The sequence below is a fragment of the Oncorhynchus nerka genome, linkage group LG27 (assembly GCF_034236695.1).
Source record: "Oncorhynchus nerka isolate Pitt River linkage group LG27, Oner_Uvic_2.0, whole genome shotgun sequence".
In the NCBI taxonomy this organism is placed as follows: domain Eukaryota; kingdom Metazoa; phylum Chordata; class Actinopteri; order Salmoniformes; family Salmonidae; genus Oncorhynchus; species Oncorhynchus nerka.
This window is the reverse complement of record NC_088422.1, coordinates 74,270,252-74,294,648: the sequence shown is the minus strand read 5'-3', so window position 1 is coordinate 74,294,648 and position 24,397 is coordinate 74,270,252. Positions and strand designations below refer to the sequence as shown.

The 24,397-nt window shown below is 43.5% G+C and overlaps 1 protein-coding gene across 6 annotated transcripts in view; it reads left to right on the top strand.

Moving 5' to 3' along the window:
• LOC115112400 (liprin-beta-2-like) overlaps positions 1-24,397 on the top strand; it is a 35,557-nt gene that overhangs the window by 741 nt on the left and 10,419 nt on the right. Inside the window, exons 2-10 of one of the 6 annotated variants that reach the window (XM_029639438.2) lie at positions 1,690-1,776; positions 3,940-4,053; positions 6,271-6,402; positions 7,923-8,210; positions 8,572-8,664; positions 9,459-9,567; positions 9,769-9,801; positions 10,400-10,461; positions 23,946-24,021. In XM_029639438.2, the coding sequence (XP_029495298.2) occupies positions 1,690-1,776; positions 3,940-4,053; positions 6,271-6,402; positions 7,923-8,210; positions 8,572-8,664; positions 9,459-9,567; positions 9,769-9,801; positions 10,400-10,461; positions 23,946-24,021 (994 nt within the window). Of the gene's footprint in view, positions 1-1,689; positions 1,777-3,939; positions 4,054-4,772; positions 5,020-5,903; positions 6,158-6,270; positions 6,403-7,922; positions 8,211-8,571; positions 8,665-9,458; positions 9,568-9,768; positions 9,802-10,399; positions 10,462-23,945; positions 24,022-24,397 lie in introns of those variants that run through there. The other 5 variants (XM_029639439.2, XM_029639441.2, XM_029639440.2 and 2 more) reach the window with 5 other exon arrangements.

Below are 24,397 nucleotides of genomic sequence, written 5' to 3'. Positions count from 1 at the left end.
TCCACACCTCACACGCTACAGACAACATGGAAAGCGTTAATAAACAGCTGGGGATTATGTCCACAAGCATGACTGGCCTTTAGCCATGTCTTGGCTTTTTGTGAAGGTGGGATAGGTGGCGCAGTTGTGTGTCTGATGGCAGTGTGTTCCAGACATGGGAAGCTCTCACAGAGAAAGCAGATGAACTGATTGAGATGCTGTTCCTTAATGGAGCTATACCCAAAACTCTGCAGGTGATTAGGATTGGATGAGCTTCTACATAGCCTTCATACATAAACGATAACAGGAAAACTTTATTTCAGTATAGTTCAATTAGCTACATGGCTAACCTGTCAATCCATCTGTTGAGGAACTTTTACTGAATTTCAATGAAGAATGTGTAGGCTAATCTGAGTCTGTGGCTAAATGGATGTTATCTAGGATAGAAGGAAAACATTTAAACGTGTCACTGAATGGGAACCAGATCTGGTATGGTGAGCTTGTGCACCAGGCTTAACCTGTTTCACGGTCCCTGCGGCCAATCAGCAATCAAGGTCCCAGTGACCAATCACTAATTAGGGGCAGGAAACATGTGTCGGGAGATACTGGGATGCGTGAAAGGTAAACACCAGACAGGTCAAGAGGTCATAGTACCTGAGGAGAATAAATGAATGGATGAATGGATGGGCAACATGTGTTTTCACTTCAGACTTTGTCCTTCCTCTGGGGGCACAGTACAGGAAGCACCTGAAATAGACCTGATAGGACTAGACTGGATGCAGTTATGATCAGCCCATTCCTGAATTCTCCTTCACCATCTTGTTGTCATTAGGGAGACGTTTTTAGCTCTTTGCTGGCTGATCCCATCTGGACCTCGTTGTCACGGATTAACTTGGACTCAAAATGGCCTGATAGATGATAATATACAAAGGCTTTTTCTCTCTCTTTTACCAAACTGACTTGCTTATTTGGACTTGTTTACAGGATGTTTATGTTGCGCAAATATTTGTTATTTGCAGCCCTTGAAATAACTGAAGAGAGAATGTATTTGCATATTCTATTGTTCAAAAGATATATGGCTAAATGCATCATTTGTCTTCTCTTTCCTATGACTCTTGAAGGAAGTTAAACTCCAGCCATATGCTGTGGATTCTGAATCTTCAACAGTTAGATCTGCAGAGTGTTCTTACATTGTCTATTAAAGGTTTAATGGTATTTCACAATTACTGTAAACCACTTGAGCTGGTTGGCTCAGCCTCAAAGTTGCTGTGCCACAAAATGTCCATGGTTGTGGTTTAAAAAAGTCTGGATTTCTCAGCAATTTCTTCTAATTTGGTTTCACACATGAACGGCTAAGCCATTATTTAGGAAGGCCTGAGGTCTTGCAACATTGGTTCGAGAAGCAAATATCAAATTCTTAGAATACTAAAATATTCATCATCATTTAATGAAAGCTTAAGAAGCATAAACCTCTTACAGAATTCCACACTCACGACCTTCTCACCCCACGGCCACAATAGGTTATATGAAATGTGATACCAATGCTGTGTGTGTGTGTGTGTGTGTTCTTGTTGTTCTCTCCAGAGTCTGAGCTTTCATTTCAGGGAGCCCTGGTTCAAGGTAGAGCTGACACTGTGGGTAACTCCTCTCACTTCACAGTTGTACTTGTACTGACCACAAATTGACCAGTAACTGACCGCTCCTCTGTAGGTAAACCAGCAGTCCCCTGTGAACGGCGAGACTAACCAAGAACGATTGACACGCTTAGAGGGAGACAAAGAGTCCCTTGTCCTCCAGGTAAGATTACCTTATGCCATAAACAGTGTAGGCATGTGTATGTTTTGTATTTGCCATAATGCATTTGTGTATATTTAGCTATCTGTGTCTGTAGGCATGTGTATGTTTTGTATTTGCCATAATGCATTTGTGTATTTTTAGCTATCTGTGTCTGTAGGCATGTGTATGTTTTGTATTTGCCATAATGCATTTGTGTATTTTTAGCTATCTGTGTCTGTAGGCATGTGTATGTTTTGTATTTGCCATAATGCATTTGTGTATTTTTAGCTATCTGTGTCTGTAGGCATGTGTATGTTTTGTATTTGCCATAATGCATTTGTGTATTTTTAGCTATCTGTGTCTGTAGGCATGTGTATGTTTTGTATTTGCCATAATGCATTTGTGTATTTTTAGCTATCTGTTTCTGTAGGCATGTGTATGTTTTGTATTTGCCATAATGCATTTGTGTATTTTTAGCTATCTGTGTCTGTAGGCATGTGTGTTTTGCGACACATTGGCATATAAAGGAGTTGATGTAATGTTTATATACCCCTCACCTACAGCAATTATTATTTCAATTCAGCTGAAGTTGAATCCCCCGAGTTGAATATGAGCCTACTGATATACAAGAGGATACATTACACTGCATTGGCCCCCTGGTGCCCTCAATAAAATATAAACAGTAGTAGCTGAGAGAGGGAAAGAGGGAGAGGAAGAGAGACAAATAGAGAGAGAGACATAGAGAGAGAGAGAGATAGAGAGAGAGAGCTGAGAAAATAAGAGTCTCCTCATCCAGCTGGTCCTGTTGTTGAATTCACAAAACTGTTCTACTAACACACTGAAGCCTCAGGGCCAGAACATCCAATCATCAGAATAAACCACATTACAACACAGTCAAATCAAAACTACATTGCTTATTGGGAAACACAAGCCCAACGCAAAATGCAGTGCTATCCGGCCCTAAATCAACAGTACACTGTGGCTAACTATTTGACCATGGTTACTGATCAAAACCTTGACAAAGTACAGGCTCAGTGAGCACAGACCAACCTGCACATGTTCTCTATATTGTTATTGTTCAATGGTTGACAATATTGATTATTATTATCTTAATATTGTAAATATCCAAAGTAAGCTTTGGCAATATGTACATTGTTACGTCATGCCAATAAAGCACATTGATTTGAATTGAGAGAGATGTAGAGAGAGAGAGATATAGATATACAGTGGAGCAAAATATATATATATAGAGAGAGAGAGAGAGAGATGTAGAGAGAGAGAGAGAGAGAGAGAGAGAGAGAGAGAGAGAGAGAGAGAGAGAGAGAGAGAGAGAGAGAGAGAGAGAGAGATACTGATACTTCACCCGCTTTGACAATGTTAACATATACTTCCCCTGCCAATAAAGCTCCTTGAATTGAATTGAGAGGGGGTGATTAATCCAGTGTTGTTTTGTTGAACAGGTGTCAACAAGGGTTAGGAACAAGGGCAGTACTTCTTACGTGTGTGTGTGCGCTGTGTGCGCTGTGTGCGCACACTAGTCCTCAGGGCTGTTGAGTAAGGGTTTTTCTGCAGTCAGGTCCAGATTTGCAGGCTACAACACACCTCTGTTCATTGACAGATGTGATGTCTTGTTGTTGTGTATAGGTCTCATGTACACACTAACATGTTCCTCCACTAAACTCCATCTGATTGGCTGGTTGAGCCCCGCCTTTGTAACCGATTGGCTCTTTCCCTAGTTTGTTTTCTCAACAGCTGTATCTATATCATGAGTAGTGCAGAGCCGGCCTGATGAGTTGAACTGAGAAAACTCATGAAGGACAAAGAGTCCTTCATTCAGCTTTGTAAATATGTGTTATCTGGCAGTGTGAAGGATATATCAATTAAGGAGCTGATATGTTGTGAAATGGATGGCAGGCAGAGAGAGGTGATTTTAATGACTGAGAAAGTGCATGTGGATGTTGGGGTTAGATAACTTCCCAGGTGGAGGGTGGAGCCAGGAAAGGGGGAAGAAGGGAGGGAGGGAAGGAAGGAGCAAAGGCAGGGAGGGAGAAAGAGAGTGTGGGAATGAAGCATGAACAGAGGTCAAGGGGGTTGACAACATTGAAAGGAGGGTGTCAGAAATGTTGAAGTATTGCTGCCTGCTAGTGTGACTGAGTTTCTCCTCCATTCCACACACACACACAGGTGAGCGTTCTGACGGACCAGGTGGAAGCTCAGGGAGTAAAGATCAGTGATCTGGAAAGTTCTCTGGAGGAACATCAACACAAGCTCAACTCTACAGAAGAGATGCTGCAGCAGGTAAGGACCTCACATTCTGCTCCTCTTCCATTCATACAAACCTTTGAACTGCAACCTTGTCTCAGTTTAGACTGGCTTCGGTATGATATCAACTTCCCCGTTTTGTTATCAGGTTCACTTCCATACAGTTCCTGTTCACTTCCAAACAGTTCCTGTTCACTTCCAAACAGTTCCTGTTTCTATTCAAACAGGGTTCTGATAGTCTGCATCACAGCAGCACAAATATCATGCCTTCTTCCTTAGACTGACATCATGACATTTGCGTTATGTATGACTAGAAAACGTTCAAATAATGCATGTGTGAGTAGAGGACGTTTAGATTTAGACACACTGTCTCTTAGCAGACTGTCTAGACATGCTGAGTCTCATGGTAGACTACCTCCTAGAGAGTCCAGTATCCCAGGAGGAAATTCCTCCCCAGGATTCCAGTGAGCTAGGCTCTAGATCTCTGTGACAACCCAAATATTTAGTGTGGTCTGTTCCCATCCAGGACTGATTCTTGCAGTGGAGCATCCGTCTGCTCTGGAAGGTTTGGTCATGGTGCTCTGCTCTAGGGCTGGTCTGTCTGGGTAGGTGTGCACAGGACAGAGAGCATAGTCGGTCACACCCCTAACCACCCAGATGAGGTTGGACACATCGCCTCAGGCTGGGAGGGGGGGTTGGAAAGAGGGAGTGAAGGGACAGAGAATGAGAGAGAAATGGAAGAGAAGGTGTAAAGGGACAACGAGAGAGTAAATGGACTGAGAGATTAAGAAGCAGTGAGAGAGAGAGAGCAGGGATGAACGGAGGGCTCTGTCATCAGTAGAGGTGGTGTCCATGTCTTCCACTCCTGTGAGGTGCAGTGGAGTTCAAACTCAGAGCAGACATGGAAGCTCAGTCAGAATCAAGGATCCTCTTTACAACTGAGCTAAGATAACTTCATGACAGCAACATCTCTAGCCTTCATGCATGAAAAGGACTATTGAGGTAGGACAAACTTAGCATACTCGTAATTTGTTTTTGCTACAGTATATCATCCTTCCAAGGAGAGGCTTTCAACTGCTCCAAAGTTCTCCCAAATAAATTCTGTATACTATGCAGACTTTGTTAGACTCTTCAAATGCCTTCAATGCATTTCATTTGGTAGCCATTGCAAATTTCAATTCTGTTGCAAAAAGTGTATTAAACAGAAACGGGGGGAACTACCTGAATTTGTCCAATTGAAATGTTGTTTTGCTCTGTTTGTTTCCATTTGGTTCTTAAACTGTAAACAGTTTTCGTATTGAATACACCCCTGGTTAACTCTGTACAGCAGGGTTGTTTTGAAGGGCCGGGTTTGTTTCCATGAGATTTGGTCATTATGAGGCTTTGGACCTGAGCCGCAAATCTCTTACTAGTGACACAGCTCTAATATTTTCCATGTGCACTCTCCCAGAAACCTCTCAGAAACCCAACCCTTTTTGCTTCAAAATAGCTACATTTTGAAATGCCCATGGTTGGACTGCCTCAGTGCTTCGGATATTTCCTTTGGAACTTTCTAAGGCTGTGTTTACGCAGGCAGCCCAATTCTGATAGGTTTTCACTAATTAGTCTTTTGACCAATCACATCAGATCTTTTCACATCTGTGCTTTTTCAGAATTGCACTGGTCAAAATACAAAAGAGTGAAAAAAAGATCAGATTTGGGCAGCATCTGAGAATTTGCACCTGCCTGAAATCAACATAATTAGCTGTTGAGAGAAATGGGGACATTCAAAGGGGACAGTTTTTCTGATAAAGAGGGATAATTAGTGTATCAAGCAAGGTCCTAATCAGCATGTTTGATTGATAGCAATCCTCATTCAAATAGGAAGGCATGTGCTGAGCCTCTACAGTACTTCTATTTGTTGTTGTATGGGAACTGTGGGCTCTTTTACGCTCTCCTCTGCATGCTTTGTGCTTGCCTTTGAGAGGGGCAGTAAAAATAGTGCCCAGAAGCTGTGTATATTTAGCTTTGTGGACTGTGTCTGACAGCAGAGGGTTTGTCTGACTTTGAGAGGACTGAGCAGAGCTAGACGATAGCTTATTTAGTGTCCAGAGTAGAAGTTCTGTTTGGGATTGGTGTCTTTGTACTACTGTCTCTAACGGTCAGTGTGTGTGTGTGTGTGTGTGTGTGTGTGTGTGTGTGTGTGTGTGTGTGTGTGGTCTTTAACCATTTGCATGATTGGTGTATTAACACGTGGGTCTCCCCTGGTGGTAGGAGCTCCTTAGCAGGACGTCACTGGAGAGTCAGAAGTTGAATCTGATGGGAGAGGTGTCCTACCTGAAACTGAAGCTGGTGGACATGGAGGAGAAACAGTTTCATGGAGTAGAGAGGCAGCACAAAGCAGAGGTAAGGACACACACACATAAGGAGGGATGATGAGTAATACTAAGCTTAGGTATGACTGAGGAGGTCAGAGTTGAGTCCCTGAGACAGACTAGCATGTCTGTGATTACAACAACTGGCAGGTTTTTATTTGTTTTTAGACTAATGTTGCGCTTGAACAAGTATAGGGAAGTTTAATTCTGTCAGGACTCTTAAGGGGGTTTGTTTCATATCCCTTGTGACATCTGTTTAGTGAAGTGAGCTTCACGAGGAAATGACAGGAGTGTATGTAGAAGTCCTGTTCATGTTTTAGGAGACCCAACCATGTATTCAGCAGCTGACTTTATGACAAACATACTTTTTAAAGACCGAGTAAAATATACTCTACCCTCTTCCTGGACTACATGGAGAGAAGTTTCATTCCTAGGGAGTCCTAGCTCTGTTTTTAGTTCAACCTGAAATGTATGTTTGCTTAAGCCCATATGGTATGTTGGGTTACCTACACCCATCACCACATGAAGGTCCAACATCTTCCTCCGAACTATTGCAAAACATGGCTTGTCAATGAGCCTTTGTGCCCCAGAGCACATACTATGTGAAGCCGTGCTGGCATGATGGATGACTGGGTAAACCTGAGGGTGAGTAGACTTTAACTCTGCGACAGGTTTTACGTTTCAGTCTACAGTCCTGATGTTGCTGAAATCATGACTGGCCTATTGTGTGAGATGCAGAGGAAGGTGTTAAATGAGGCAACCCCACCCCTTTCAAGACTGAGTAGCATAACACTTTAGACAGGAAATGATCCATACCTGTGGTTTGTAATGTAGAGGATATTCAGTAGGTTTAGTAATTTAAGGACATGCGGTGCAATGGTCTTTCTGCTCTGGTCATGTACACACACTGCCTTCCCTATGACTGCTTTCTGGAGAGAATGAAACCTCTGCTTTGAACATTCCACTGATGTGCCATGTGTGACCATTCAAGCATACAGTATGCATGTGAATACGCACACACATTGACACTCTCACTTTGGAGGCCTCCCTGCTCTGGAGCAGTCACTAAGCTCATGGTTATATATAGCTGTGGACAGCTCTCCATATATCTGTCGTATCCTCTATACTGGACACCATGTGATACTTCCACAGTCCAGGCATAGCTCTATGGTTGTTTACGCTCTAAGTATGAGAACTTGCCTTGCTCTAATGGACTAGACGGTTTCTTTCATGTGGCAGTAGCATACACGTGTGTGTGTGTGTGTGTGTGAGATTAGGTACCTTCTGTTCTCACTCCAGGAGGTCATAAGCATATTTACCCTGACAAAACTACTTCACAGGCCCAGAGTGTGTTTAGACCTCACAGAGCTGTTTCTCATTGTGGTTCACTCAGACATTTAAACCCAAAACAGTGCATGGCTTTAAACATTCCATTTATTACGTAAAAAAGTGTTAGTATATCGTTGAGGAACACCACACACAGTCCTTTTTTCATTCTTCCTCTCTGTGTTTATTTTAATGTTCCTTATTTCTCTCTTCCCTTTGTGTCAGAGTGTCGTAAACTTGATTAGTGAGCTGCAGGAGCAGATGTGTAGGTTTCAGCAGGAGATCAATTGCAGGATCCGGGAGAAAACAGGGCAGGCTGACAGCAGCCTACAGAAGGCCTGCGACACTTGGTCCACGGATGCCCAAAACCCAGACCAGGGGCTCGCCTGTGATGGTAGCCCAGAGGAGGTACACGACAGTGGGCTGGAGGAGCCTCCTGACGTGATCCCATTCTCAGGTGTGGAGAATAGCTCCAGTACTTCTGAGGAGCAGTGCTGCTGTGGAAGCGAGAGTGTAGGCAGAGAATGTCTGCATGACTTTTGATCCTAAGCATGTAGTCGTCCATCACTGTGTATGGCATGATCCCAAGGCTCTGACACTTACATCTGTGCTTGCACTAAGGAACCCCTCACCACCAAACTTGCACATGCATAGTTCATGAGACTCAATGCAATCCCATTTAGTGTGTAGATAAGAGGGTTGTACTGCATCATTTTTAAGAGGCATTTCATTGTGGTGTTGTGAGAATAGTTAGCAGATAGAACTCATGGACTAATTGACAGTCTCCAGACTATTAAAACAAGCCATTATCTGTTGATGTACATTTGTGACAACGACATTTACAAGTTGTATATCCTCTTATCAATGTCCCCAGGTCAAACTTCAAGAGCTCAGACTTCTCAAGGAGAAAGTAGACTATCTTGAAGACCAGAAGTCCCAGTATGAGAGGAGACTCAAAGCAACAATGGTATAACAAACATACGTTAGCCTACCTCCTCTCCTGTTATGTCTAGACTGTACTAGTAGTGCCCAGATTCCTCTGCTAACTGCACTTTTCCTAAACTCTGTCCAATCTGCTTTTCTGCCCAGTTAGATGAGTCATACAGACACGAAAGTCATTCACAAAAGCTTATTTTCTTTACAAATCTGCTGACCATTTTCTTTGTAGAAATGGATTTAAATGGTGGCACATTCTCTTGGCGGTTAAACAATGCCTTGGTTAACACACCCCATTGCCATACCTCGCTGGCTCTCTACCTGGCTCTCTTTTGCTCACTCTTTCACTCCCTTGCACTCTCCAACTCTCAATTTCACCTTTTCCTGAACTGCTTCATTGAGCCATTTAAAAAACTTTCACTCGGGACAGACATGAATCTCCTTTTTGTTCATATGTATTTTAACTTTAATCACTGCTAGTCTAACACATTTTTGACTACATTATCAGGCTATATATGGTCATGTGGGTTGTGGATGCGTTACTATGAACTTCAGTCTGCCCTATATAAACATATAGCCTGCTCTGGAAAGATGAACCAGCCAAATCATGTAAATATCAGCTTTAGATTTCAAGCTTGAGTGTGTACTGACAAGCATTTTGCTGTACCTACTACAACATCTGCTAAACAGTTTACGCCACCAATAAACATTGATTTAAACTTAGTCTCCAACAGTTGTATGAGGATTATGTCATGTATGTGTTGTCTTTCTGAGAGCATAAGAGTGTTCGCTTATGCATGCTCCTGACTCCCCCCAATCACACAGGCAGAGCTATCAGACCTACAGCAGCTCCTGCTCAGTAAGAATGCTGAGATAGACAGCCTGCACACACAGCTCTTGGCCAGACCACTGTCCACTGAGACCTCGGAGAGAGGTAAGCACCCAAACAAACGCTTCTTCCAAACTGAGTAACTTTAATACAGGGTTTGTTCTGTAATGAAGGAGCAATGTGTCCTTTCTTGGTGACTTGTCAACAGGTTTTTGTCAGTCATGGATCAATAACATGCTGCGCCTGCATGCGAGTGGTGTCTAACAATGGTTCTCTCTCTCCACATTGCATCATTTCCACTGTTAGAGGATATGTACAGGAGAAGGCTCAACAACAAGCGTAAGCCTTAACACTATTTAACAACTTTAACACATTGCTTTCAACCTCACCATCTTATCCCTTCCCTAAATGCACTCCTTTCACACTGTCTTGCATACCCTGTTGTGGGGCTCCAAGAAAATCAAACTCAGGAATGTACCTTGGCTTCCTCTGTCTGGCAACATTTTAATGAGCTCACATTTCTTCAACTGAGTATATGGAATCACTGATCAGAATACAGAATTTCCACTGGGAAGGGACTCTTGATCTGTTAATGTCAGCCAACTGGTGTCCAGTACCATAACCTTGATATGGCATTGTGCTCTTGCTACTAGTGGTATACTGTAGTTGAGTGATTAAGTTTCATTTTCAGAAGATGTCTTTTCCATTGCACATGGCTGCCTGTCAACTTTCTCTCTGCTTTATTGTATGGACCTCTAGCTCATACTGTTGACTTTCCCTGGCTAGATGAGACATTTTCCGTCTGAGAAGCTCTGCGCCATCTATTTTACATATGCCTAAATGGGGTAGAAAATGAAAGATTGCAAACGCATTGTCATATTATGGTACTGCATACATAGTGTAGTTGCCATCATGTACCTATGACTCCTTTCTACAGACCAGGAGCTCCAAAGGTTAAAGACTGGGATGGAGATGCTGCTGGTTTCCAATGATGAAAAGGTGAGTAGGCGGCTGTCATAGGTTACTTTAAATCTATGTTTTTCTCTCTGAACAGTGTGATCACATTGCTTTGTATATAGTTGAGTACCATTGTATACATTAAAAGCAGTGTTGGCATACACAGCACAACCATCATTACTGTTTGGATGGCAGGGGCTGCTGGATGGTGTATGTATCCGCACATCAGTAGCACCACCCACAGGCATTAATAGCACAGTAGGGCTTTTGTACTCTTACAGTTGCACGCACGGGTGGAATCTTGGGTCTTTGAACAAATGTGCCTCATGCTCGCTCGCTCGCTCTCTCAGCAGCCATCCATTTTAGGCAAAGCCACAATTAATGAGTCCTGAATATGCCAGACCTAATTTTGGAGTTTGGTCCATGAAGAGAAACTAGACCAGGCCAAGGGCACTGGCACCACTTCAAATCACACACTCTGTTACCACTACTCTGATTTCCAGCTGTGCCCATGTCACACTCCATACATCTCAACTTGTATGTTAAAAGCATATGGAAAAAAACATTTATAGTGCCTTGCTAAAGTATTCAGACTACTTGGATTATTTCACATTTTGTGTTAGTGGGATTAAAATCTGGCAAATAATGTTTGATTGGAATACTTACCAACAGTGCAGTTCAAGCAGAAGAAAATATTTACCAAGTAGGCTAAAATATAACAGAATAAGAATAACAGTAATGAGGCTATATAGCGGGGGTAACGATTCAGTGTACAGGTTAGTTGAGGTAATCTGTACATGTAGGTTTGGGCGAAGTGACTATGCATAGGTAACAAACAAACAGCGAGTAGCATCAGTGTACAAGGGGGAGGGGATTTCAAAGTAAATTGTCCTGTGGCGATTTGTATGAATTGTAAAGCTGTCTAATGGCTTGGTGGTAGAAGCTGTTCAGGTACCTTTTGGTCCTAGACTTGGCGCTCCGGTACCGCTTGTCGTACGGTAGCAGAGAAAACAGTCTTAAACTTGTGTGACTGGAATCTCTGACAATTTTATGGGCTTTCCTCGGAGACCGCCTATTTATATGGGTCTTGGATGGCAGGAAGCTTGGCCCCAGTGATGTACTGGGCCGTTCGCATTACCCTCTCTAGCGCCTTACCGAGCATTTGCTATACCAGGCGGTGATGCAACCATGCTCTCACCAACCGTTTGAGGATCTGGGGACCCATGCCAAATCTTTTCAGTCTCTTTTCAGTCTCCTGAGGGGGAATAGGTTTGAGGTGCCCTCTTCACGACTCTCTTGGTATGTTTGGACCATGCCAGTTTGTTGGTAATGTGGACACCAAGGAACTTAACTCTCGACCCGCTCCACTATAGCCTCGTCGATGTTAATGGGGGCCTGTTCAGCCCGCCCTTTCCTGTAGCAAACTTAATGATGGTGTTGGTGTCGTGTTTGGCCACGCTGTCATGGGTGAACAGGGAATACAGGAGGGGTCTAAGTACACACCCCTGTGGGGCCCCAGTGTTAAGGATCAGTGTGGTAGACGTGTTGCCTACTCTTACCACCTGGGTGTGACCCGTCAGGAAGTCCAGGATCCAGTTTCAGAGGGAGGTGTTCAGTCCTTAGTTTAGTGATGAGCTTCGTGGACACTGGTGTTGAACGCTGAGCGGCAGTCAATGAACAGCATTCTCACATAGGTGTTCCTTTTGTCCAAGGGAGAAAGGGCAGTGTGGAGTGCGATTGAGATCACATACCGCCCCAAGAGATTATCCAAATTGGCGTGGGTCTAGGGTGTCCGGGAGGATGCTGTTGATGTGAGCCATGACCAGCCTGTCAAAGCACTTCATGGCTACTGATGTAAGTGCCATGGGGTGGTAATCATTTGGGGTGGTAATCATTTAGGCAGGTTAACTTTGCTTCCTTGGGCACAGGGACTATGGTGTTCTGCTTGAAACGTATTACAGACTCGGTCAGGGAGAGGTTGAAAACGTCAGTGACGACACTTGACAGTTTGTGCACGCATGCTTTGAGTACACTTCCTGGCAATCAGTCTGGCCCAGCTGCTTTGTGAATGTTGACCTGTTTTTTTAAAAGGTTTTGTTCCCATAGGCTACCGAGAGCATTATCACATAGCCATCCAAAACAGCTGGTGCTATTGTGCAGGCTTCAGTTTTGCTTGCCTCGAAGCGAGCATAAAAATCATGTAGCTTGTCTGGTAGGCTCGTGTCACTGGGCAGCTTGTGTTGGGATTTCCTTGTTATAGTCCGTAAAAATCCAGAAAACGCATGTCAAAAATGTTATACGTTGATTTGCATTTTAATGAGGGAAATAAGACTAAAGACAAATGGAAAAATACACGCAGCTGGAGATTACGCAATAATTGCAACGGAGGACACCAAGCGAGCACCTGGTAAATGTAGTCTCTTATGGTCAATCTTCCAATGATATGCCTACAAATACGTCACAATGCTGCAGACACCTTGGGGAAACGACAGAAAGTGTAGGCTCATTCCTTGCACATTCACAGCCATATAAGGAGACATTGGAACACAGCGCCTTCAAAATCTGGGGCATTTCCTGTTTGAAATTTCATCTTGGTTTCGCCTGTAGCATCAGTTCTGTGGCACTCATAGATAATATCTTTGCGGTTTTGGAAACGTCAGAGTGTTTTCATTCCAAACCTTTATCCAAAAATTAAGAGCGCCCCCTATATCAAAGAAGTTAATTAGGTTTTGTCGTGTCTTCTTCACGACTGTCTTGGTGTGTTTGGACCATTCTACTTGGTTGGCGATGTGGACCACAGAACTTGAAGCTCTCAACCTGCTCCTCTACAGCCCTGTTGATGAGAATTGGTGTGCTCGGTCCACCTTTTGCTGTAGTCTACAATCATCTCCTTAGTCTTGGTTACGTTGAGGGATAGGTTGTTATTCTGGCACCGCCAGGTCTCTGACTTCCTCCCTCCCTATAGTCTGTCTCGTCGTTGTCGGTAATCAGGCCTACCACTGTTGTGTCGTCTGCAAACTTAATGATGGTGTTGGCGTCGTGACTGGCCACACAGTCGTGGGTGAACAGGAAGTACAGGAGGGGACTTAGCACGCACCCCTGATGGGCTCCAGTGTTGAGGATCAGAGTGGCAGATGTGTTGCTACCTACCCTCACCACCTGGGGGTGGCCCGTCGAAGTCCAGGACCCAGTTGCAGATGGCCGTGTTTTAATTTCCAGGATCCTTAGCTTAGTGATGAGATTTGAGGGTACTATGATGTTGAACACTGCTGTAGTCAATGAATAGCATTCTCACGTAGGTGTTCCTTTTGTCCAAGTGGGAAAGGGCAGTGTGGATTGCAATAGAGTGCATCATCTGTGGATCTGTTTGGGCGGTATGCAAATTAATGTGAGCCATTACCAGCCTTTCAAAGCACTCCATGGCTACGGAAGTGAGTGCTATGGGTCTGTAGTCATTTAGGCAAATTGCCTTAGTGTTCTTGGGCACAGGGACTATGGTGGTCTGCTTGAAACGTTGGTATTACAGACTCAATCAGGGACATGTGGAAAATGTCAGTGCTGACGCCTGCCAGTTGGTCAGCACATGCCTGGAGCACACGTCCTGGTAATCCATCTGGCCGTGTGAATATTGACCTGTTTTTAAAGGTCTTACACACGTCAGCTATAGAAAGTGTTCACACAGTCATCCATAACAGCTGATTGTCTCATGCATGCCTCAGTGTTGCTTGCATTGAAGTGATTTAGCTCATCTGGTAGGCTTGTGTCACTGGGCAGCTCATGGCCGTGCTTCCCTTTGTAGTCTGTAATAGTTTGCAAGCCCTGCCACATAAGACGAGCGTCAGAGCCGGTGTAGTACGACTCAATCTTAGCCCTGTATTGGTGCTTTGCCCTTTTCATGGTTCGTCGGAGGGCATAGCAGGATTTCTTGTAAGCTTCCGGGTTAGAGTCCCGCACCTTGACCACACAGACGCCTCACAATCCCTCAACTGGCAACTTCATTAATTAAATAGTACCCGCAAAACACCAGTCTCAACGTCAACCGTGAAGAGGCGACTCTGGGATGCTGGCCTTCTAGGCAGAGTTTCAAAGAAAAAGCCATATCTCAGACTGGCCAATAAAAATAGAAGATTAAGATGGGCAGAAGAACACACTGGATAGAGGAAGATTGGAAAAAAAGTTATGGACAGACAAATCTTAGTTTGAGGTGTTCAGATCATAAAAAAGAACATTCATGAGATGCAGAAAAGATGCTGGAGGAGTGCATGACGCCATCTGTCAAGCATGGTGGAGGCAATGTGATGGTCTGGGCGTGCTTTGGTGGCGGTAAAGGTCTGCAAGGCTGTAATTGCTGCAAATGGAGGATTCTATGACAAAAGCAAAGTTTGAAGGACACAATTATTTCAATTAAAAATAATTATTTATAACCTTGTCAACATCTTGACTATATTTCCTATTCCTTTTGCAACTTATTTCATGCATGTTTTCATGGAAAACGACAACATTTCTGAGTGACCCCAAACTTTTCAACGGTAGTGTGATTATTATTATTTTTTTCTTCTTTTTCCAACAGGTTATGGTCAATAATATCAAAGGCTCCACTGAAATTTAACAATACAGCTGACACTATTCTTATCAATTTCTTTCAACCAACCATCGGTAATTTGTCAGGGCACTCAACATGTACTTCACTTCTCTTTAAGCATGCTGAAAGTCTGTTAACAAATTAACAGTGAAATAGCGTTTTATTTGGTCAAACACAATTTCTTTCCAACAGTTTGCTAAGAGCTGGCAACAAGCTTCTAGGTCTGCTGTTAGATCCAGTAAAGGCCACTTTACCACTTGGGTAGAGGAATTACTTTGGCTTCTCTCTAGGCCTGAGGACAGACTTTCCTCTAGGCTCAGATTAAAGATATGACCGATTTGGCTATGGGAGTCAGCTACCATCCTCAGTAGTTTCTATCTAAGTTGTCAATGCCAGGAAGCTTGTCATTATTGATCGATAACAATGTTTGCACTACTCCTACACTAAATTTACATTTAAAAAAAAATGCATGAATACCATGGCTCATTTTTAGTTGATTGACATTTCCTGCCTAAGTTTGCCCACTTTGCCAATAAAGTCATTCAAATGATTATGCCATCTGAGTTCCTATCCATTTTATATCATTGATCTTGGCTTCATAATGCAGTTTCTTGTTCTTTTTGAGTTTAGTCACAATTTCTCAATTTGCAGACAAACTTCTTGGCCACTCGTTTCACCCCATCTCTTTCAACCATACCGTTTAATTTAAAAAAATCCTTATCAATCCATGGAGCCTTAATAGTTCTAACAGTCAGTTTCTTAATTAACAGGTGCATGTTTATTAATAATTGGAAGAAGCATTTTCATAAATTCATCAAGTGCATCATCTGGATGCTCCTTATTAATCACATCAATCAATCCCATTTATTTAGAAAGTCCTTCATACATCAGTTGATGTCACAAAGTGCTGTACAGAAACCCAGCCTAAAACCCCAAACAGCAAGCAATGCAGGTGTAGAAGCACGATATCTAGGAAAAACTCCCTAGAAAGGCCAGAACCTAGAGAGGAACCAGGCTATCAGGGGTGGCCAGTACTCTTCTGGCTGTGCCGGGTGGCGATCACATCAGACCAACAAATGTATCTAACATCCACATAAGAGTCAGAGCAAAATCTTTTGTATGATCTCTTATACACTATTTTAGGACCAACCTTTGGAACTTTGGCTTTCCTGAATATAGCCACTAAATTGTGAACACTGCAACCAATGGGTATGGACACAGCTTAACATTTGTATGTTAGCCTTATTCTAAAATTGATTCAAATTTTTTTTTCCCCCCTCAAATGACAAAGCAAAAACCTTTTTGTTTTTCCATAAGTATTCAGGCCCTTTACTCAGTACTTTGTTGAAGCACATTTGACAGCAATTATAGCATTGAGTCTTCTTGGGTATGACGCTACAAGCTTTGCATATCTGTATTTGGGGACCTTCTGCCGATCCTCTGAAGCTCTGTCCGGTTGGATGGGGAGTGTCGCTGCACAGCTATTTTCAGGTCTCTCCAGAGATGTTAGATCGGGCTCTGGCTGGGCCACTCAAGGATATTGAGACTTGTTCTGAAGCCAATCCTGTGTTGTCTTAACTGTGCTTAGGTCGTTGTCCTGTTGGAAGGTGAACCTTCACCCCAATCTGACGTCCTGAGTTCTCTGGAGCAGGTTTTCATCAAGGATCTCTCTGTACTTTGCTCCAGTCAGATTTCCCTCAATGTTTTTTTCTCAAATCTAAAAAAACAAACAATTTAATCCGGTTAAGAATAAGGAAGTAACGTCACAAAATGTGAAAGTCAAGGGGTCTGAATACTTTTTGAAGGCACTGACTATACAGCAACATATCCCCTAGCATTTGTCTCTTCTATATGTTTTTCCCTTGTATTGCTAGTGCTGTATCATCAAATAAATTATCTAAGTGAGTCTCAGAAATGGCTAATATATGAATTATCTGATATTGATTTCATTAACCTTATTTCTAAGGCTACATATATTAATATGGGCAAATTTATTCCCTTCCCTGGGTAGATTATCAGAGAGACATAATACTGAAAAGAGCAAACCAAGCAATTGAAAAAAATATCCATCAGCAGTCCATTAATAAATTAAGGTGTAAGGTGTGTGCGCTGCAGAGTTGAAGCTACAAACCCATAGGCTTGGGTCTCTCATCCCTTCCAGACTTCTGGGAGGGAAGGTGGGCAATGAGCCTGTCAAAGTGGACGTAAGCAACGTCTCCAAGCGCTCTGCAGCTCTCACGGCTGGGATAAGATATTTCCTCTTCTGGCGCACAGCTTCAGGATAGTCCCCGTGGAGGAAGATCTACAGTTGAAGTCAGAAGTTTACATGCACCTTAGCCAAATACATTTAAACTCCAGTTTTTCACAGTTCCTGACATTTATTCAGACATTTAAAGTATAAATTCCCTGTTTTAGGTCAGTTAGGTTCACCACTTTATTTTAAGACTGTGAAATGTCAGAATAATAGTGATTTATTTCAGCTTCTATTTATTTCATCACATTCCCAGTGGGTCAGAAGTTTACATGCACTCAATTAGGATTTAGTAGCATTGCGTTTAACATTGTTTAACTTGAGTCAAACGTCTCAGGTAGCCTTCCACAAACTTCCCACAGTAAGTTGTGTGAATGTTGGCCCATTCCTCCTGACAGAGCTGGTGTAACTGAGTCAGGTTTGTAGGCCTTGCTCGCACATGCTTTGTCAGTTCTGCCCACATCTTTTATAGGATTGAGGTCAGGGCTTTGATGGTCACTCCAATACCTTGACTTTGTCAGTAAGCCATTTTGCCACAACTTTGGTAATATGCTTAGTCATTGTCCATTTGGCTGACCCATTTGCGATGTTGCTTCAATATATCCACATACATTTCCGTCCTCATGATGCCATCGATTTTGTGAAGTGCACCAGTCCCTCCTGCAGCAAAGCACCCCCACAACATGATGCTGCCACCCCCACAACATGCTGCCACCCCAATGATTCACGGCTGGGATGGTGTTCTCGGCTTGCAAGCCTCCTCCTTTTTCCTCCAAAGTAACTATGGTCATTATGGACAAACAGTTCGATTTTTGTTTTATCAGACCAGAGGACATTTCTCCAAAAAGTATGATCTTTGTCCCCATGTGCAGTTGCAAACTGTAGTCTGGCTTTTTTATGGCGGTTTTGGAGCAGTGGATTCTTCCTTGCTGAGCGGCCTTTCAGGTTATGTCGATATAGGACTGGTTTTACTGTGGATACTTTGTTAGATACATATAGATACTAGATACTTTGTTCCTGTTTCCCCAGCATCTTCACAAGGTCCTTTTGTTGTTCTGGGATAGATTTTCACTTTTCACACCAAAATACATTAATTGCTAGGAGACAGAATGCATCTCCTTCCTGAGCAGTATGATGGCTATGTGGTCTCATGGTGTTGATACTTGTGTACTATTGTTTGTACAGATGAAAGAGGTACCTTCAGGCATTTGAAATTGCTCCCAAGGAGGACCCAGACTTTTACATTTACATTTAAGTCATTTAGCAGAGCGACTTACAAATTGGTGCTTTCACCTTATGACATCCAGTGGAACAGCCACTTTACAATAGTGCATCTAGGTATTTTAAGGGGGGTGAGAAGGATTACTTTATCCTATCCTAGGTATTCCTTAAAGAGGTGGGGTTTCAGGTGTCTCCGGAAGGTGGTGATTGACTCCGCTGTCCTGGCGTCGTGAGGGAGTTTGTTCCACCATTGGGGGGCCAGAGCAGCGAACAGTTTTGACTGGGCTGAGCGGGAACTGTACTTCCTCAGTGGTAGGGAGGCGAGCAGGCCAGAGGTGGATGAACGCAGTGCCCTTGTTTGGGTGTAGGGCCTGATCAGAGCCTGGAGGTACTGAGGTGCCGTTCCCCTCACAGCTCCGTAGGCAAGCACCATGGTCTTGTAGCGGATGCGAGCTTCAACTGGAAGCCAGTGGAGAGAGCGGAGGAGCGGGGTGACGTGAGAGAACTTGGGAAGGTTGAACACCAGACGGGCTGCGGCGTTCTGGATGAGTTGTAGGGGTTTAATGGCACAGGCAGGGAGCCCAGCCAACAGCGAGTTGCAGTAATCCAGACGGGAGATGACAAGTGCCTGGATTAGGACCTGCGCCGCTTCCTGTGTGAGGCAGGGTCGTACTCTGCGGATGTTGTAGAGCATGAACCTACAGGAACGGGCAACCGCCTTGATGTTATTTGAGAACGACAGGGTGTTGTCCAGGATCACGCCAAGGTTCTTAGCGCTCTGGGACGAGGACACAATGGAGTTGTCAACCGTGATGGCGAGATCATGGAACGGGCAGTCCTTCCCCGGGAGGAAGAGCAGCTCCGTCTTGCCGAGGTTCAGCTTGAGGTGATGATCCGTCATCCACACTGATATGTCTGCCAGACATGCAGAGATGCGATTCGCCACCTGGTCGTCAGAAGGGGGAAAGGAGAAGATTAATTGTGTGTCGTCTGCATAGCAATGATAGGAGAGACCATGTGAGGTTATGACAGAGCCAAGTGACTTGGTGTATAGCGAGAATAGGAGAGGGCCTAGGACAGAGCCCTGGGGGACACCAGTGGTGAGAGCACGTGGTGAGGAGACGGATTCTCGCCACGCCACCTGGTAGGAGCGACCTGTCAGGTAGGACGCAATCCAAGCGTGGGCCGCGCCGGAGATGCCCAACTCGGAGAGGGTGGAGAGGAGGATTTGATGGTTCACAGTATCGAAGGCAGCCGATAGGTCTAGAAGGATGAGAGCAGAGGAGAGAGAGTTAGCTTTAGCAGTGCGGAGCGCCTCCGTGATACAGAGAAGAGCAGTCTCAGTTGAATGACTAGTCTTGAAACCTGACTGATTTGGATCAAGAAGGTCATTCTGAGAGAGATAGTGGGAGAGCTGGCCAAGGACGGCACGTTCAAGAGTTTTGGAGAGAAAAGAAAGAAGGGATACTGGTCTGTAGTTGTTGACAGACTTGTGAAGATCTACAATGTTTTTTCTAAGGTCTTGGCTGATTTCTTTTGATTTTCCCATGATGTCAAGCAAAGAGGCACTGAGTTTGAAGGTAGGCCTTGAAATACATCCACAGGTACACCTCCAATTGACTCAAATGATGTCAATTAGCCTATCCGAAGCTTCAAAAGCCATGATATAATTTTCTGGAATTTTCCAAGCTGTTTAAAGGCACAGTCAACTTAGCGTATGTAAACTTCTGACTCACTGAAATTGTGATACAGTGAAATAATCTGCCTGTTAACAATTGTTGGAAAATACTAGTTTAACAAGAAATTTGTGGAGTGGTTGAAAAGCAAGTTTTAATGACTCCAACCTAAGTGTATGTAAACTTCTGACTTCAACTGAATGTTCCTCTCAAGTTCTTGGCTCTTTCCAGAACAGCTACCTTGTTCTTGAACCTTAGGAACTTGACCACTATCGACCTCGGCCGGTAGTGGGTTTTCCAGTCTGGTGGGCCTCAATGTGGTCCATCTTCAATTTCTCAGATCATTTCCTTCACTTTGTCCCCAGGCTCCGCCCAGGTCACGTGGAGATTCTGCAATTCTTCCCACAACCATGTAGTTCCTCCTTGATATATTGATTTATCCATCATTGTTATCATGGATTCACACAGAACTGTCCTCTCTCAAGGACTTACAGACTGCATTCATCTTGCCGTTCTCCAGTTTCAACTCATCGAGCTGAACCTGGGAGAACTGCAACCTGTTCTTCAGGTACTGGACCGGTTGACTATTATTTTATTAGTTGAATCCACCAGTATTTTGACAAAACACAACTCTATTTTCTTGCTGTAACAACTGCTTTTAGAACTCTTTTTGTCTGTTTTAAAAGATACTTCACGTGTGATAGACACCACTGTCCTCAACAGTACTCCCACCGGCTTTGGTCTTTGTCATGGTAGCTAGCAACGTAGGCTATGCCGTTACTCCTCACAGTTCCAGACAAGGCAGGTCACAGGGAAGATTCAACATGACAAACAGCAGGGATCTAGACAGCCACAAACCCGGGACAATCCTCTGTCCCAGCCGCAATGGCTAACCGCATCGCGGACTGCATTCAAGCCCTCAAGGAATACACAGCTGGCTTGATAGGCAGCTAGGTAAATAGAACTTCAGACCCGGCCTTAGTTGGCAGGATCACTGGACAGAGACTAGCAGTCCCAGCAACTGATGCCAACAGTGTTGTGAGATCCAAACTAAAATGTTAGCTAGCTACTAGAACTTTCCAATACACTTTCAAAACAACAAATCAAATCAAATTTTATTTGTCACATACACATGGTTAGCAGATGTTAATGTGAGTGTAGTTCTGACAATGCAGTAATAACCAACGAGTAATCTAACAACAATTTCACAACTACTACCTTATACACACAAGTGTGAAGGGATGAAGAATATATACATAAAAATATATGAATGAGTGATGGTAGAGAACGGCATAGGCAAGATGATATCGAGTACAGTATATATATGAGATGCGTAATGTAGGGTATGTAAACATTAAGTGGCATTGTTTAAAATGGCTAGTGATAAAAACAATTACATAATTTTTTCCATTATTAAAGTGGCTGGAGTGGAGTCAGTATGTTGGCAGCAACCACTCAATGTTAGTGCTGTTTAACCTCTTGAAGCTAGGGGTCACTATTTTTACATTTGGAAAAATAATGGTCCCAAAGTAAATGGCCTATTTCTCAGGACCAGATGCTAGAATATGCATATAATCGGCAGATTAGGATTAGGATAGAAAACACTCAAGTTTCCAAAACTGCCAGAATATTGTCTGTGAGTATAACAGAACTGATATTGCAGGCGAAAGCCTGTGAAAAATCAAACCAGGAAGTGGCTTCTATTTTGAAAACTCCATGTTCCATATCCTCCCATTGCTCCATTTAAAGGGATATCAACCAGATTCCTTTTCCTATCGCTTCCTCAAGGTGGCAACAGTCTTCAGACATAGTTTCAGGCTTTTATTTTGAAAAATGAGCCAGAACGATAACATCGCGTCAAGTAGTCACATGAGTTTTGCTCGCGCAACAGAATTTGGACAGCCATTGTTTTCCCTCCCCTACTGTGAAAGACATTCGCGGTTGATATATTATCGATTATATATTTTAAAAACAACCTGAGGATTGATTATAAAAAAAACATTTGACATGTTTCTGTGGACATTATGGAAACTATTTGGAATTTTCGTCTGCGTTGTCGTGACCGCTCTTTCCTGTGTATTTCTGAACATAATGGGCCAAAAAAACGGAGGTATTTCGGATATAAAAATCATCTTTATGGAACAAAAGGAACATTTGTTGTGTAACTGGGAGTCTCGTGAGTGAAAACAACATCCGAAGATCATCAAAGGTAAACTATTAATTTGATTGCTTTTCTGATTTCCGTGACCAAGCTACCTGATGCTAAGTGTACTTAATGTTTTGTCATGCGATCGACAAACGCTTGTATTGCTTTCGCTGTAAAGAATCATCTCAATCTGAGACAACAGGTGGATTAACAAAAGGCTAAGCTGTGTTTTGCAATATTGCACGTTTGATTTCATGAACATGAATATGTTTAGTAATATTATTTGACTGAGACGCTATGCTATTCAGTTGCTGATGACAATTATCCCGCTTAAGGGATGGGTAGCGTCAACAAGTTAACAGTCTGGCCTTGAAAGAGAAGCTGTTTTTAGTCTCTCTGCCCCTGCTTTGATGCACCTGTACTGACCTCGCCTTCTGGATGATAGCGGGGTGAACAGGCAGTGGCTCGGGTGGTTGTTGTCCTTGATGAACTTTATGGCCTTCCTGTGACATTGGGTGGTGTAGGTGTCCTGGAGGGCAGGTAGTTTGCGCTGCTGCGCCGTCTTCACCACGCTGTCTGTGTGGGTGGACCAATTCAGTTTGTACGCCGAGGATCTTAACTTACTACCCTCTCCACTACTGTCCCGTCGATGTGGATGGGGGTGCTCCCTCTGCCGTTTCCTGAACTCATCTCCTTTGTTTTGTTGCTATTGAGTGTGAGGTTATTTTCCTGACACCACACTCCGAGGGCCCTCAACTCCTCCTTGTATGCCGTCTCGTCGTTGTTGGTAATCAAGCCTACCACTGTAGTGTCGCCTGCGAACTTGATGATTGAGTTGGAGGCGTGCATGGCCATGCAGTCGTGGGTGAACAGGGAGTACAGGAGAGGGCTCAGAACGCACCCTTGTAGGCCCCCAGTGTTGAGGATCAGCGGGGTGGAGATATTGTTACCTACCCTCACCACCTGGGGGCAGCCCGTCAGGAAGTCCAGTACCCATTTGCACAGGGCGGGGTCGAGATCCAGGGTCTCGAGCTTGATGACGAGTTTGGAGGGTACTATGGTGTTAAATGCTGAGCTGTAGTCGATGAACAGCATTCTGACATAGGTATTCCTCTTGTCCAGATGGGTTAGGGCAGTGTGGTTGCGATTGCGTCGTCTGTGGGCCTATTGGGGCGGTAAACAAATTGGAGTGGGTCTAGGGTGTCAGGTAGGGTGGAGGTGATATGGTCCTTGACTAGTCTCTCAAAGCACTTCATGATGATGGAAGTGAGATCTACGGGGGGGGGGGGGGGGGGTAGTTTAGCTCAGTTACCTTAGCTTTCTTGGGAACACAACTGAGCTCTCCCTCATTTTGTGTTCAACAGGAAGTGACAAATTAATTGACAAACATGTCCTAATCCAGTTTTGCAAAGCTCTTAGATTTACCCTAAACTCACAGCTGTAATCGAAGCCAAAGGTTTTTCTAACATGGTTCGACTCGGGGAGCTGAACACTTACACAACAATGTTTACTTATTACATTTTTTTTCCACTTTGGCATTTAGTGTTCTGTGTAGATTGACAATTTAAATTCATTTTAATCCCACGTTGTATCACAAAATGTGAAGAACTACTTTGCAAGGTACTGTATGGATTCATCTCCCTGTTACAGGACCGGCGTATTGAGGAGCTCACACTGCTCTTAGTCCAGTGCAGACAGTTCAGAGATGTTGCGACTCCAAGACAAGGTACCAACCTCCCCTAACATACATTGTACGACTCTAGTTATTGATTGATTGTTTTAATGAAAAGCCACCAAAGGTTAAAACATTCCTTACATTCAAATGTACAGTGGGGCAAAAAAAGTATTTAGTCAGCCACCAATTGTGCAAGTTCTCCCACTTAAAAAGATGAGAGAGGCCTGTAATTTTCATCATAGGTACACTTCAACTATGACAGACAAAATGAGAGAAAAAAAATCCAGAAAATCACATTAAGATTTTTAATGAATTTATTTGCAAATTACGGTGGAAAATAATTATTTGGTCAATAACAAAAGTTTCTCTATTTTGTTATATACCCTTTGTTGGCAATGACAGAGGTCAAACGTTTTCTGTAAGTCTT